The sequence below is a fragment of the Barbus barbus genome, assembly GCF_936440315.1.
Source record: "Barbus barbus genome assembly, chromosome: 27".
Classification (NCBI taxonomy): Eukaryota; Metazoa; Chordata; class Actinopteri; order Cypriniformes; family Cyprinidae; genus Barbus; species Barbus barbus.
In genome coordinates, this window is record NC_136755.1 from 2,542,214 (window position 1) to 2,557,952 (window position 15,739).

General features: G+C 41.7%; 1 protein-coding gene across 2 annotated transcripts in view; it reads left to right on the forward strand.

The window, feature by feature from the left end:
- Window positions 1-15,739, forward strand: part of LOC306847265 (thyroid hormone receptor beta) — a 187,605-nt gene that overhangs the window by 157,159 nt on the left and 14,707 nt on the right. For both annotated transcript variants that reach the window (XM_079381112.1, XM_079381113.1), the window contains exons 6-7: window positions 12,128-12,228; window positions 14,686-14,833. In XM_079381112.1, coding sequence (XP_079237238.1) covers window positions 12,128-12,228; window positions 14,686-14,833 — 249 coding nt within the window. The remainder of the gene's footprint in view (window positions 1-12,127; window positions 12,229-14,685; window positions 14,834-15,739) is intronic.

The window sequence follows — 15,739 nt, forward strand, 5'->3', positions numbered from 1 at the left end:
CAGGTGGTCTTCCCAATGCTCCGAGTGGATGACCACATCATCAAGGTAGGCAGCAGCGTACTGCTGGTGTGGCTGTAGGAGAATGTCCATTAGACGCTGGAATGTGGCCGGAGCCCCGTGTAGCCCGAAGGGAAGGGTCCGGTACTGCCAGTGGCCACTAGGAGTTGAGAACGCTGTCTTGGGTTTGGCCTCTTCAAAGAGTGGTACTTGCCAGTAGCCCTTGGTGAGGTCGAGTGTGGAAATGTACCGGGCCCTTCCCAGGCGATCCAGGAGCTCATACACTCGAGGCATTGGGTATCCGTCGAAATCCGAGACTTCATTGAAGCGACGAAAGTCATTGCAGAAGCAGAGGGTGCCATCTGGCTTGGGGACCAGGACGATTAACTTCAGCATTTGTTGAATTTCCTCTTCAATCGCCTCAGGGATTCGGTAGGGCCGTTGCTTAACGATTACTCCTGGTGGCGTTTTGATGTTATGTTGGAGAAGGTGAGTTTGCCCAGGGACCGTGGAGAACACATCAGAAAACTGACCGATCAGGTGTTGTAGATCAGCTTTTTGTCCGGTGGACAGGTCGGGGTTAGTATCCACCAGCACGGGCTCCAGGGCGGCGAGTGCCGTGGCCTGGTCCCTGGTCCCAACCCACTTCTTTAGCAAATTTATATGATATAACTGTTCCGGGCTCCGCCTCCCCGGTTGTCGCACCCGGTACGTCACTGGACCGTTTTTTTCTATTACCGTGTAGGGGCCCTGCCAGGTGGCCAGGAACTTGCAGGCTGCGGTGGGGACCAGTACCATCACTCGGTCGCCCGTTTGGCTGTGCCGCTCGGTCATAGTGGCACTGTTGGACCTGCTGAGCCTTCGCCAGGTGTTCCCGGACTAATGGCATGGCGCGATCTATTCTCTGCTTCATTTTGGCGACATGCTCGACAAGGGTTCGCTGTGGAGTGGGCTGCTGTTGTTCCCAAGCCTCTTTCGCTACATCAAGCATTCCTCGCGGTTGTCGGCCTAAAAGGAGCTCAAACGGAGTAAAGCCAGTGGATGCCTGCGGGACCTCCCGGATCCCAAACAGGACATAGGGCAGCATTTGGTCCCAGTCCCGCTTATCCTCCGCTGCCACCCATCACAACATCTGTTTGAGCATTTGGTTAAACCGTTCAACGAGTCTGGCCGTTTGGGGGTGGTAGACGGTGGTCCGTAGTTGCTTTACCCGGAGCAGCCAGCAGAGGTCAGCCATTAGCCGGGACATAAACGGTGTTCCCTGATTGGTCAGAATCTTGCTGCGATGCCGACTCGGCTGAAGAACAGGAACAGGTCGTGGGCGATGTTTTTGGCCGTGGCCTTTCGGAGGGACACTGCTTCAGGGTACCGGGTGGCATAGTCGACGATCCCCAGGATGTGCTCATGTCCCCGGGCTGACTTTGGCAACGGCCCCACCAGATCCATCCCGATGCGCTCAAAGGGCACCTCTATGATGGGCATCGGAATGAGCGGCGTGGGGGGAGGCGGCTTGGGCGAGATCTTTTGACAGAAGGGGCACGCCTGGCAGACCCGTTTCACTTCAGCCTCCAGGCCGGGCCAGTGCAAACGGTCGCAAATGCGCTGGGTGGTGTTGGCCGCCACGAGATGTCCCACCAGCAGGTGGGCATGGGCTAGCTGCAGGATGGTTTCCGTTTTGGAGCGGGGCACCACCAGTAGCCTTTTTTTCCTCCCCCCTACGCTGGGCGACACAATAGAGCAGGCCGTTCTCAACAATGAAATGTGAGAGAGGATGGGGTTTTGGCCGCGTATCTTTTCCCTCTACTGCACACACTTGTGACCAGCAGTGTTTCAGGCGGTCGTCCTCCCGTTGGGCTCGGCCAAACGAGCCCCCTCCCGTGACCTGTTGAAAGACATCATAAAAGACATTAGGATTCTGGGAAGGGGACTCACCATCTCTCCCACTGTCGGAGGCCAGGAGAACGGGGCGGCGACAAGGTTTCTTGGCTGTGCGCCGCCTTCGGCGGTCCCGCCTTGGACTGGCAGGCTGTGTGGCTGCGGTGAGCAGGGCCTCAAAACCTGACCAGTCTCGTCCCAGCAAGACGGCCACTGGTAGGTCTTTCACAATACCGATCTCCACGGGCCAGGACCCTGGGGCTGCTGAAATGGTCACGTGTCACCATGCCCCACAAGTTATTGGTAGCACGGACTTGGTCTCGCTGCGGGGAGGAAGGACACTTGCGTGGACGAGGCTGACGGCGCTGCCAGAATCCAACAGGGCTTTAAACGGCCGGCCGTTAATCTTTATCATTGCTTCTGGATCACCAGTGGGCAGGTCCTGATGCAAAATACAGCCTCCCAGCCAGTTCCGGGTCTGAGGCAAAGATGGCGCTGTGGGCATTGACTCATCCGGCGGGTTGGGGGCTGCCGGCCTGCCTATTGGCCGCGGGATGCCCTCCGGCGCGCGTTGCTCTGGGACCACCCTCAGAGGAAAAGACGGCGCTCGCTCCCCAGCCTCGCGTCGGTGGGCCGTCTCAGCCAGCTCGACGACGCGTTCCGTTACCTGGGTGGCTGTGGGTGCCCCATCCATGAGCCAGTGTTGCGCGAGACGTGAAAGTTTGGCGGCCTGGGCCCGCGCTGGCAGACGAGGCTGATATACCCACTCATGAAAGCACTGGGCAGCGCACACCGGTGATACCCCTACTCGGGCTAGGATTTCCCTCTTGACGTCATCATATCGTTCCGCGAGAGCCGTGGGAAGACTGAAGAAGGTTCGCTGGGCTTCCCCAGTGAGAAGGGGGCTAGTGCACGTGCCCAGTCGTCTCGGTCCCATCCTTCCGTTGTTGTCGTATTCTCAAACATTTGGAGATATACTTCGACGTCATCGTGGACCGTCATCTTCGGCAACAACTGGGCGGCCTGGACCCGTGGGTCCGGTAACGAAACATGCTGGCGGGCGGTCGTGCGGAGGGCGGCGATCTCCTGATCAGCCTGGCCCTGCCGTGTGGCAAGGTTCTCCACGATTTGTTGTTGGCGAAGGCTGACCTCCGCTAGTCGCTGGAGGAGTTCGTCCATCTCGTGGGGAGGAGCAGCCACCTGTCGGGGAAAACGAAGAGAGGGGTGAGTGAATAAACGGAGATCACTTGTCAGTGAAAATTTCCACTACTCATGCCCGCATTCTCCACCACTGTGACGGGGTGGAAGAATCACATGACAAGGAGAGCTCAAAATAAGTACCCCGGAGGGTGGATTTATTCACAAATAAGGGTGGTAAGGTGCAGAGTGGGTCGCTGAGGGGGATATGTGCTCTCCGTGAGGGTTTCCTGTGAGTGGTGATTCCGTGCAGTGCTCGTGGTGGTGCTGATCGGTCACACTGGCTTCTGGAAATCAAGAGGAGAAGGTACGCTAGTTCTCAGCATAAGGAAGTTCAGACTCACTTCCAGCCAGCCTCGCACGGCTTATCTGGCCGCAGGCAAACAGGTTTCAGCTGTGGCCGATCAGGGCAACGCTGATGAGGGTTCGGGACGCTCGCCACAGCGCATAAACATTATATCGAAAATTTTTCGAACTCTTCATATCGTTTTATTAAGGAAAATTACATTGCAATAATTATCGTTATCAAATTATTACCCAGCCCTAATTTCAACGTAGTCAACACTAATAACCTACTCCTAAATATATAATTTAGAAACTTTCAATTTTCTGAAGCTGCTTTGCAATTATTTGTATCGTGAAAAGCGCTATACAAATAAACTTGAATTCAATTTAATTGAACATTACATGTACATACTTTAGGGTTAGGATTAGGGTTACTTGCATGTAATTATGCATAATTTATTGTTATTATGATAGTAGTACATGTAACGTGTAACAAGGACATGGTAAAATAAAGTGGGTAACACTTTATTTTACGGTTACATCTATTAGTTGCTTATTAGCATGCATATTACTATGCATATTAGCCATGTATTAGTGCTAATTAAGCACACATTAATGCCTTAGTCTACATGACCTTATTCTACATCCCTAATCCGACCCAATACCTAAATTTAACAATCCTGATATGTTTGGTTTGGCCGATCTGAAGAGAGTCAACAAGTTACAGACACACAAACCTGAACTTCTTTAGTCTTTTGCCTGGTGATTATGTAAATTTTAGAAACCTGAAATCTGCCACCGGCATCCGGCTGACAAGTGTTTTCTAATTCTGGTCCCAAAGACAGTGCTTTTCGTTTCCCTAGAATTATCGCTTTTCTCGGCAGAAACGGGATTTAAAAGACAGTTAATATTCAATAGTATTATCAGTTCAGCTTCTCGGATGAAAGCTAAATTTGAACTGAATTGAGCTGGAGGATAACACTAATATTGCAACACTACTGACACCGTTACTGAACTGAATTGAGCTGAATCGCTTATCCTCTGTAGAACTGCTTTACAAGTTGAATTTGTTTCATAATTGACTCATTTTACAAAATGAATGGGGTTATTGTCCTATGAGAAGTTGTTTTAAAACAATCTGTAGTATATAAAGCTTGATGTAAATAAATGTGACTCTACTTGAACCCATTTTGACTGGTATAGATCCCAGATGCTGTCAGCCAGTTCGCTCAGGTTCTTGTCCACATATCTGCATCTGGTTAGCGTTCTATTGATCCTGTGAGATAGAGATTACTTCTGACCCTCTAATTAACCGCCTAATCCTCCGTCCTGCCCTGTTCACAGCCCTGCTTGTCTTTAGGGTTAGGAGTTAAGCAGAGGTGGCAACCCTTTTGACACTAAACATCATTTTAAATTTTTCTCCTAAAACCCTGCTTGCAAGTATCATCGTCTCATTGACACAGTATTGTTCCCAGAGGAAACTTAACAATGTGTGACATATAGCTGTAGATGCATATTTCTTTGGAAACACAAATTCTGTTTTAATTCAACTGGGTCCTACAGGTTTTGTGGGGGTTTTGCAGTGTGGTCAAGCTTGATCAACTCTGCATGGTTGAAACTCATCTGCAATAGATTTCTTTGGTTCAGTTGGGTTGGAAGATCTGATTGCCTTTATGGAGCTCATCAGAGAGGATATTTAGAAAACATCGCTTTATTAACTTATATGGAAAGTATGTCATATCTGTGTAATTTATCCTTTAAGTCTGTATGTGCTGAGTGGAACTATTTTTATTCCTCTTATGGTCATGCAAAGCTTGTGGATGCCACTGAGACAGGCTTGAGGACTGATGCTTTCAGTGTCTTGCTCTCTTATTCACGGTCCCGTCTAAGAGCAATTGTCGTAGGCTGGAGCATTGCTGTGTGTGATGCCTGCTAAGTGCAGTAAACTGTGAAACTATACGTGCTCAGTATGCTTAAAATAATAAAAATTATGAATTATAATAATGTGAGCATAATCAATTTTTTCGTACCAATAATATAACTGGAAGCAGTTGTCATTTAAACATTCTTACAATAAATAATGTGGTTGACAGAGCGAGCAAGCCTGTGGCGTTAGCACATGTAAGGCTATCCATTTTGGACCATCATTTTGACTTAATGGGCTGTAAATTTTCATTCATTTTCTAATTTCAGAAGTCAGAAGAATAACGTTACGTGTATATTAATGTGACGTGAGATAACAACGATATCTATATAGAATAGCTCTATTCAGCCCGCTGCATTATTTTCCTCCTGATTATTTTCTTGTTTCCTTTGTATTCCACTGTAAGAAAATGAAAAAAGACTGTACTGTGCATTCTTGGTCTGCTCTCCCGATTGATTTATGATATAAACCATGAATAATTCCCTGGAATGCACTAAGAAGCTTTCATTTTTTTCCCCAAATCCTTGCGTCTCTTTCCGGGTTTGTTTTCACACGGATGCTGTAAAATTATTACCATGCATATTACTAGAATAATAGCCATTTATTAGTAGTAATTAAGCACATATTAATGCCTTATTCTGCATCCCTAATCCTACACTAAACTTAACAACTACCTCACTAACTATTAATTATTCAATTATATATATAATTATAGAATATATATATTATATAATTAATTTGAGGGAAAAGTCGTAGTTAATAGTGAATAAATGTTCCCTATTCTAAAGTGTTACCAAAAGTTTCTCCCATAATTTGTGCAAAGTGTCACTGGGCGTCGGAAAATATGGATAATAAGCTCTAAAAAAAAATTGCACACATTTTTGGCGAAATAATGTGTTTATTTATTTATTGCCACTATTAAATGCAAAATTGCTCTGTAATTAATCTCTAATGATTAGAGCTTTTCACATTAAGTTCTAGGATGATCTGTTCTGCAAAGTATACATGCAGTGCTGCGTAATATTTAGGGTAATATGAGGTAACTCATAAGACAGCCTCATTTTGCTCATTTTGAAACAGTCCTAATGCTGAAAATGTGCTTATGCCTTAAAATGCTGTCTAGGAAGGCAGCTCACTGAGATTTGGAAAAGAGCTTATTGTTGTGGCAATACATGTCCAGTTCTCACTATTAACAAACCATTAACTATGACTTTTGCCTCAATAAACTCCAAATTTGCTGCTTATTAATAGTTATTAAGGTAGTTGTTAAGTTTAGGTATTGGGTAGGATTAGAGATGTAGAATATGCTCATGCGGAGTATTTGCACTATTAGGCATGCTAATAAGCAACTAGGTAATAGTGAGAATTGCTACTAAAGCGTTACCCATGTTTTTCTTACTAAAATTACATTCTCGCAGACTAAGCTTGTTTTATTACCAGTCTTTTTTTTTTATTTTACCAATACACTGAATGAAGATGTTCTGCCTGACACTGGTCTTCATTTGGTGCAGATTATGAAATTAAGATGATTAGTTAATTGATCGCTGCCCTTGATTTTCTCTAAACAGTGGCTGAATTAAGTCTAGATCAGTAACCTTATTGATCAGTTATGTCTGGATCACTAATAGTATTGATCAAGGCCTCTTGCCGTGACAGCTTGTAGCTTTGATTCTCTTGTAAATCACATTGAGTCATCACGAGTCGCTCTCTGTGGGTCTTTTGTCTTTGTGTTGTTTGGAGTCATTTGTGAGTCTTGTAGGGATGAGAGCGTGTTGTTTTGGTCTTTCCCTCAGGTCACCCTGGCCGTGTGTTTAAGGTGGCCTCAGCGAAGCTCTCTGTTCAGGTAATGCTGGGGACATCTGGCTCAGGAAGCCATGTCAACCCAGGCCCTATCCCCAGTGCTATGAGGGCCGCCATCTGAAAACTGAACATGACCAGCCTTGAACCCCGGGACCTCAAGTGATTGATCCCGGAGGGAATAAATTGGTGGAAAACACGCTAGTCGGTGCATAATCACCCAGACCTGCCAAACTGAACACACATAAACCAGCGACCGAGAGTGAGCGGTAGGGTTATGGAGGTGTTTTCAAAAACAAGTTCTTGATTATTGGGTAACTTTCGGATCTCCAGTGGTCTGTGATGGATCAATCATCTTGAGGAGGCTGCGGTTGGGATTGTGGGAGGACGTTTCTTCCTTAAATCTAGGTGTGTTATTTTTGGTAAGTTTGTCATTTTTCTTCTTCAGTAAGATTTTATGCTTTGATAACTGCAGTCCAACGTAACTGTATGGGTTTGTTTTAAACCTGTTCTGATGCATTGGGTTTGGATGTTGAGGGTTAACATCTGCAATGTCAAGAACATTAACAGTCCTGGATATTACAATTACTGGGCATAGAAATCCTGGTAACACTTTAATTTTTTTAAGGTAGTTTAACTAGTTGCTTATTAGCTGCATATTACTAGAATATTAGCCATTTATTAGTAGTAATTAAGCACATATTAATGCCTTATTCTACATGACCTTATACTACATCCCTAATCCTACCCAATACCTAAAATTAACAACTACCGCACTAACTATTAATAAGCAGCAAATTAGGAGTTTATTGAGGGAAAGTCGTAGTTAATAGTGAATAAGTGTTCCCTATTAATGTGTTACCGAAATCCTTTACAATTGAATAATGATCGTATGCAATTAGGTGGAAATGCCTATAGTGGCGAAGGGCTGTGAAAAGGCACAGGCTCTAATCCAGAACGTTAGATGTTTAATGCAGTTTACTTATCATGATCTAGAGCACTTTAACCATTTGTGCCTTCTCGGTTTAAAATAAAATTCAGCAAATCAATAAAGCATTGACAGTCCAATTCTCAATATTAACAAACCATTAACTATGACTTTTGCCTCAATAAACTCCTAATTTGCTGCTTATTACTAGTTATTAAGGTAGTTGTTAAGTTTAGGTATTGGATGTGGAATATATTAATATAATCATAGTATAAATCACATATACTGAAAATATCAATTGTAAATATTTGGAGGTTGTGTTTTTTTTGTTCAAGCACAGAGCAGAGACAGATTGTTCAGATGTGTGCTAATGTGTCTAAATGTTGTTTTTGGCGGTTAAAATCTTTATGAAATCCCTGTGAAGCTTTGGCTTATGTGAGATGGTCACCTCATCAAAAAGTTAAACTGGTATCAGGCTGTGTTGTGGAGGGGCTTTGCCTCAGGAGCCCTTGCTAAAAACAGCTGTTACCTGCTGCTCACTTAACTCTCAGCGTCATAACCCAGTTTCCACCACAGAGCACTGTTTTATTGTATGTTCCTGAAGATTTGTTTTAGTGACTTCAGTATTTTTGCTGATACTTCAGTATGTATACAGTGATTGAAGCTAGGGGGAGTAAAAAATTAATTGCATTGCCGGCTGAATAAAATGTGTGGTGACCGTTTAATGGCTTTCATAATGCATTTCAATGTTACTTGTATTTATTTAAGGTTATATAGAAGTTGCATTTGTATTACAGTTAAGATTACAAAAGAATGTTGGGTAGCACTTTATTTTAAGTTGTCCTTGTTACATGTTACATGTACTTACTATTATAATAACAATAAAGTATGCATAATTACATGCAAGTAACCCTAAATCTAACCAGTAAGTATATGTAGTTAATTAATATTACTCAGTACTTAAATGTATAATTACACTGTAACAAGGACACCTTAAAATAAAGTGTAATCTAAATATGTATATAAATGACAGGCATACAGTGGTCTTATACACTTCCATTGTAAGTGCACAACTATCAGCACATTTTGTTTGTTTGTACGAACAAAAACTTCAAAAGAAATCATCTTCTATCTTTGGTAATGCATTCTGATTCTGTGTGCATGTATGAAAGTGTGTTTTTCTATTGGACAGTATCTGGACTGATGGCAGGACAGGCCCACATCTTATTCATTGCATGGTCATTTCCATGAAGTTATGCATCAGTAAATGTCTGAAACCCTCGCATGTGTCATGAGTCACTCCATTTAGGATTAGGCCAAATGACAATCAATATGACTGATCACAGTTTAAGACCAGCGCTTGAAGCGCCTCATATCTGAAATCAATAAAATTCATCTTTTTGGGATTGTGATTGTAATCTCACCATATTAGCCAGGCTGGGTCTGATGGCGACATTATCGTGGTCTGATCTGTTCGAAGGTGCGTCATGCACATGTATGACGGCCTTCCGTCCGAGGATGTGTCCCCCGGCTGTTCAACCTCTTGGATTTGTCCGGTGTCAGATTAAGAGAGCGTGCTCAGAAATCTTCCACCCAATTTGGAGGGGCGAGTGGGGAGGGTGGATTCTCCATATATAAGAGCCGGTGTCCTCCAGACAATTTTCACGCTGTTTGCTTCACTACTCCATGTCACCAATGCGACCGCCGATCGCATTCTGCTCTAGTGCATTGAGCTCAGACGTTTCTGACGTGTTAACTTGAGATTTTTAAATATTTTTGTGTGTGCTTGTGCCTTTGAAGATTTTCGTAATGAATTACTGCATGTCAGACGTGTATGACATAGGCCACGGTGTGAGCGGGGGATATGCGGTGCCTCCCGGAGGCGAGTATTGCATGTACGCTGGCGAAGGGCCGGGTTTTGCTCGCTGTGAGCCGCAGCCGTTACACCACCATCCTCCCAATATGGAGCAGGCCTGGCCGCCCAGCCAGCCCTATGGGTGCCCGTTCACTGGGGGCAACCCTGTGTTCAAGAGCGAGTTGTGCTCTATGGATGTGCCTCTCAGTCACTACCACCAACCAGACTACTACTCCGACGGCAGGCCGGACTTCTCTCAGATGCAGTGGATGCAGGGGCCGCACAAGAAAGGTATCGCAAGCTCTAGGAGAAGCATAGAGGTGCTGTTGGGTGCCAGAGTTTTGTCTTTTCTTGAGCTTATAATTGGCATGTTTTTAGGTGGATGCCTGTTTGCCACTGTTACATGTGTATTAGTCTAACATCTCAGTCCAAAAATAATGTCCTCAGCAATTATAGTCAGTCAATTCTGTGTTTAAATGTGAGATTGGATTAAGTAATATTTGAAGAGTTTATTTGGAAAAAAACCCCCCGATAACTCCGTTTTTTATTGTGTTAGTAAGCTGTATTTTATTTATTTATTTTTAACCTAATCAAAATAACCCAACTGCAGTTTGATTGAGATTAATTGGAATGCACAATGAAAAAACATGATTTTTAAAAATGGTTATCTGTTTTTGCAAATGAACTCTTCATTTTGATTTACAACTTTAAAAGTAGTGTTTTATTGTCTGGCGTTTGGGGATTGATGAGATGTACAGCAGTCCTACGTAGAATTTGGATACTTCGTAGATGTGTCATTGCAATCGATACTGAAGACAAGCTGAAGGAGCTTTTCTCAGGACTAACTTTATGTGTCTGAGACGTTTTTCAGAGACTTGTAATCAGCTGGTCAGCAGCTAGCGGATATGTGTAGTCAGTTTTCCTCGTATGTTCTAGCTGAGTAACCACATGTTAAGTTCATCAGTAACATTGTTGAAAACACTATGATTTAATTTGAAACCGAACAACTATTCAACAATTTGTAAGTGTGGCTTAAGAGCCTGAATAGTTTTTGCAGCCATTTCTGTGTTCTCTGTTAAATCCTTCATGAGTGCCACGCAGAAATATAAATCAATGTTAGCAAGCAGTGTTAAGGAAAGTTACTTTTAAAAGTAATGCATAACAATATTATGTTACTCCATAAAAACGTAACTAGTGTGTTACTTAGTAAGTTACTTTTTATGGAAAGTAGTTCATTACGTTACTTTTACGTATCTGGGTTGGGCTTATGTTTTGTTTGTCTAAAGTCATTTTTGTTCATTAGTAGTATGGTTTAATTGGATCATCGAAGGTCAGCAGCGAAGTCATTGGTTAATATAACTGTATTAAATCCAAAAGGATATTTGTGTCATTTAACATTTATCGCATTCACATTCTGATTTATTTTGAGGAATACTGAATCTGTTTGTGTGTGCTTGAGATGAATAAATGCATGTTCACATTTAGTCTAACATCATGTTCACACAACTCCTCTGCACTTACTCCCAGTTTCTCTCAACATGTGGACAGGAGAGCTATCAGTCAATACATGGGGACACAAAGGAAAATATATGTTTTCTTGTAAATGTGTCACTTTACTAGTAACTTGAAAATATTAATCTGGTTTCGTAACTCGTGTTACTTGTAATGCGTTGCCCCCAACACTGTTAGTAAGTATTGGAAAAGCTTTTATTACAGTATACTGAATTAGTCTTCTGGACTGAACTTGAAGAGACTGTACTCGAGCTGCATTGTGTAGTGTATTGATCTTCAGTGTAGGAGGGAGGTTTGGGTATTGTATGTTGTATTGATTTGTAAGGATACAGACAGAGGAACAGAAGGTTTGAGCTCATGTCCTCCTCCAAAGACTCATTGATCAGATTGATTTGTGAGCTGCTGCAAGCTGCCTAAACTCGTGTGCCTTAAAACTTGTATTTCCTTGTGTTTCTGTCTCAATATAAAAGCATTCTGCTAAAATTATCTTTTTCCCCTCTATTTCATTTCTCATCTTTCTCACATTGCTCTATTTTCTCCTAAACTTTTCTTTGTTTGCACAGACTCTTAGTTTTAGTCACACTTTCAAAATGTAGCCGTTATAATTGAATAATTTTCCTCTTTGATGGTAAATTTAGAGTATCTTGAGTTTTTGTGTAGTTTTAAAAATTTTATCTATTTTCATCCAGATATTTTCAGGTTAAATTGGCTTATTTTATTTTAATGTGTGTTTGATTGTATCTGTAACTTCTTTTAGGGTACATACCAAGTTATCTGGACAAGGATGAGCTGTGTGTTGTGTGTGGGGACAAAGCGACTGGTTATCATTACCGCTGCATTACCTGTGAGGGCTGCAAGGTGAGTGCTTCAGCTATTCTTCTTCTCTTAGAAAAGCACACTGAAAAAAGTAAATCTGTAGAAAAATGCACTGGTTATTTTCTGTTAAACTTGCAGATATTTCCTAAACCCTAAAACACAACACAATGCAATGCATAATTCAAAATAAAATAAAAAACATCTTTTAAAAATCACAACACAGTACACTATTTTTACATCCGTTTTTGTAAAAGTGCATTAATCAGTGCTGCGTTAAGCCTTTGAGGGGTTATAAAAAATAATTCAATGCGCACGTCATAATCCCAGATAGGCTCAAAATCATTTACATTAAACAATATTATCGCGTTATAATCTTACAAATAAAATTAATTAAATATCGCTCACCACTAAAAGGGCTTCTTCCTGCTCTCCTTCAAAGAGAATTCCTCAATTAAATCTTCATCCGTCATACAAAAAATGTCATGCACTTTACACAAACCACTGGCCTGAGTAAATTTTACCACTATGGATTTGTGACTGCACATAGGTGTAATAATTTAGGAGGTGGAAACTGTAAAATTACATACATTATAACATTTGAAAGCACAACTGAACGTTTATGAAACGTCAGTCAATAAAGAATTTTTAAACAGTGGCACATATTTGAACTAAGATTTTATTGCAATGTAGCAATATGAATGTAGGAATGCATGAAAATGAAAAATAAATTTAACCGAAAGAGAACATATAGAGTGCTTTTGGTGCTTGAATTTGTTTTTCAATAATGAGGTCAAGTTACAATTTTAAAAATGTATAATTTTGTTTCTCTATTTAACAACATTAACTTACAATAGTGAAAGATGTCTTCCCTCAGGTAGATTGTATGTTTTCTAGCTGGATGTTGTGCTTATGATCAGTAATCTCTGCATTCGACCAAACTGATTTGAAGAAATCAAAACACGAGTCCCACTCGCTGTGGAGCGGGAGCGATAGGCGGCAGAGGATGGCCTTAAAGCCTTCCTGGAGCAGCTACGTTCGCAATTCAAACAATGATTTGTAAAAATAATAATTAATTTGTTATGTATATGGTCTAGGAGGTCATTCAGCGCATGCCTGCAAATACAGGACAAACTGCGTTCCGTATAGATTTAATGCGTAACACTTCTCTGACGCCTTAAATACAGGACAATTCTGTATAATACGGAAAGGTTGGCAAAACTATTTAAGACTCAAAACAGAATTGTCTCGGGGGCCCCCTACTGTTCGAGGCCCTGGACTGCAGCCCATGTTGCCCCTTAGGATAACGCAGCCCTGGCATTAATAACACTGTTTATCAGAGATGGGCACTCGAGTTATTGCCTCGGACTCAAGTCGCATTTTTATAGACTTCAGACTTGACCTGAAATGACTCCAGACTTGACTCGTGAAAATTTTAAAAGCAACTCGAGTCTTTTATCCTTAAATACTTATATAACTGATATTGAAAAGGCCCGCATCCCCACCCCGGGATTCATCCGGACCGCGAGCCGTAACAGCAGCCCCATTGGAAGTGAGCAGCGCGTCAAAACAGCGGAGCGGATCCTATAACAAGCGCTCGGGATCTTTCTTTTAATAATGCTTTTAAGTAAAACATTTAAATATAGATTTCAGGAGCAAAACACGTACAGAAAAAAAATAGTATTTTATTCGGTCACATGGCCTTGCATGGATCTAAATGTAAAAACACAATAAAAAGGATTTTTTTTTTTTTTTGTCCAGACCTCTGCTTGGAAAATATAGAGGCTGCACCTCTTGGAACTTTCATTGAATACCCCTGTCTTATATCATACAAAAATACAGTTGGGCAAAAAAGTATTTAGTCAGCCACCAATTGTGCAAGTTCTCCCACTTAAAAAGATGAGAGAGGCCTGTAATTTTCATCATAGGTACACTTCAACTATGAGAGACAGAATGGGGGGAAAGAATCCAGGAAATCACATTGTAGGATTTTTAAAGAATTTATTTGCAAATTATGGTGGAAAATTGGTGGTTTTGTAATATCTATCTGTGTCACATATTTCCTTATGTGTCGTGGTAGATCGGACTCTTATTATAGGATTTTATTAAAGAAAAACAGTTTTGAACATGGTAATGGATTAAAACATAACAGGCTGGATGTACATTAACCTTACATCTTAAAACCTCTTTTTTTTACAAAGCAGATCACAGATCATATATTGTGTCTATGGTCTTTAAAACAGCTTCATAAACAGGAAGATTTCAGAACATGAGGATTATAAATGTGATTTTTTAGCAAGCCATTAAATGACTTGAGACTCGACTCGGACTCGTGACCAAAGACTCGAGACTTGACTCGGACTCCAGGTCAAAGACTTGTGAACATCTCTGCTATTCATTACATTAATTACACGCCACGCATATCACACTCTATTTGAACTTCATTATGATATTTCTAAGAAGGTTCATGCTTAGCAATTAAATGAATTCTTGTTTTTAAAGGGTTTTTTTCGACGCACGATTCAGAAGAACTTGAAGCCGACGTACGCGTGCAAGTATGAGGGCAAGTGCGTCATTGACAAAGTCACACGCAACCAGTGCCAAGAATGTCGCTTCAAGAAATGCATTGCTGTCGGCATGGCAACAGACTGTGAGTAACACACTTTCTGCAAATACAGGCACTTTACCATCTCAGCAGCGGCCAAAAAGTTGATTTTGTGTTTTGATTGGTAGACAAACAGACAGACACGAGGTGTTTCCGTCCACCTTATTTTTATGCACAATTTAGGATATCAGATAAAAAACTCTGGATGGAAACGCCAAGATGTGCATAAATTCTAAAAATGCGCATAAAAAACATATACGCCCAACTAAGTCTGAAAAATGTCTTATCTTGTAAGAAAACAAATACGATAGTAAGGTTTTTACCAAATAAATTCCTTAATGCACATCAAAAATGCATTACATTTCAAATTTGCACATAACATACCTGTTATGATGATCTATTTTGTATATTGTGTTTTTGCCATTTTGCACATTGTCTATTTTGAATATTTGTATATTATTATTTTTATTAGCTGTGTCCCGGTCGCTGTCATTCTGTCGCACTGTGGAGCTTCTGTCACTAGAACAAATTCCTCCTGTGTGTAAACATACCTGGCAATAAAGCTCACTCTGATTCTGATTCTGAAAAAAAGCATTTGAAATGCTAGTCTTGTCATTCTAAAATATTGTCATTCTAATTAAAAGTGCTTCATTCTAATTAACACCCACAACTGCGTTCCCAAACAGCAGGCTCCGGAAATAAGATAACATGACCACGTTTCGTCTCGTAATCAGAGGCGGACAGTAGTGAAGTATTTTTACTCTTTTTAACACAGCTCTAAGTGAATGAAAACATCCTGCAAAGTTTTAAATTTGAAAGGCACCGTGTATAAAGATATTGTCTCTCAAAAGAAAGAGTCGACTCTGAATCATTGAAACGAGTCGCTTTTAAAATGAATCCCAGGCCGTTTCATGTTGACGTCAGTTAGCATATTACCCGCCCACTTGTTGC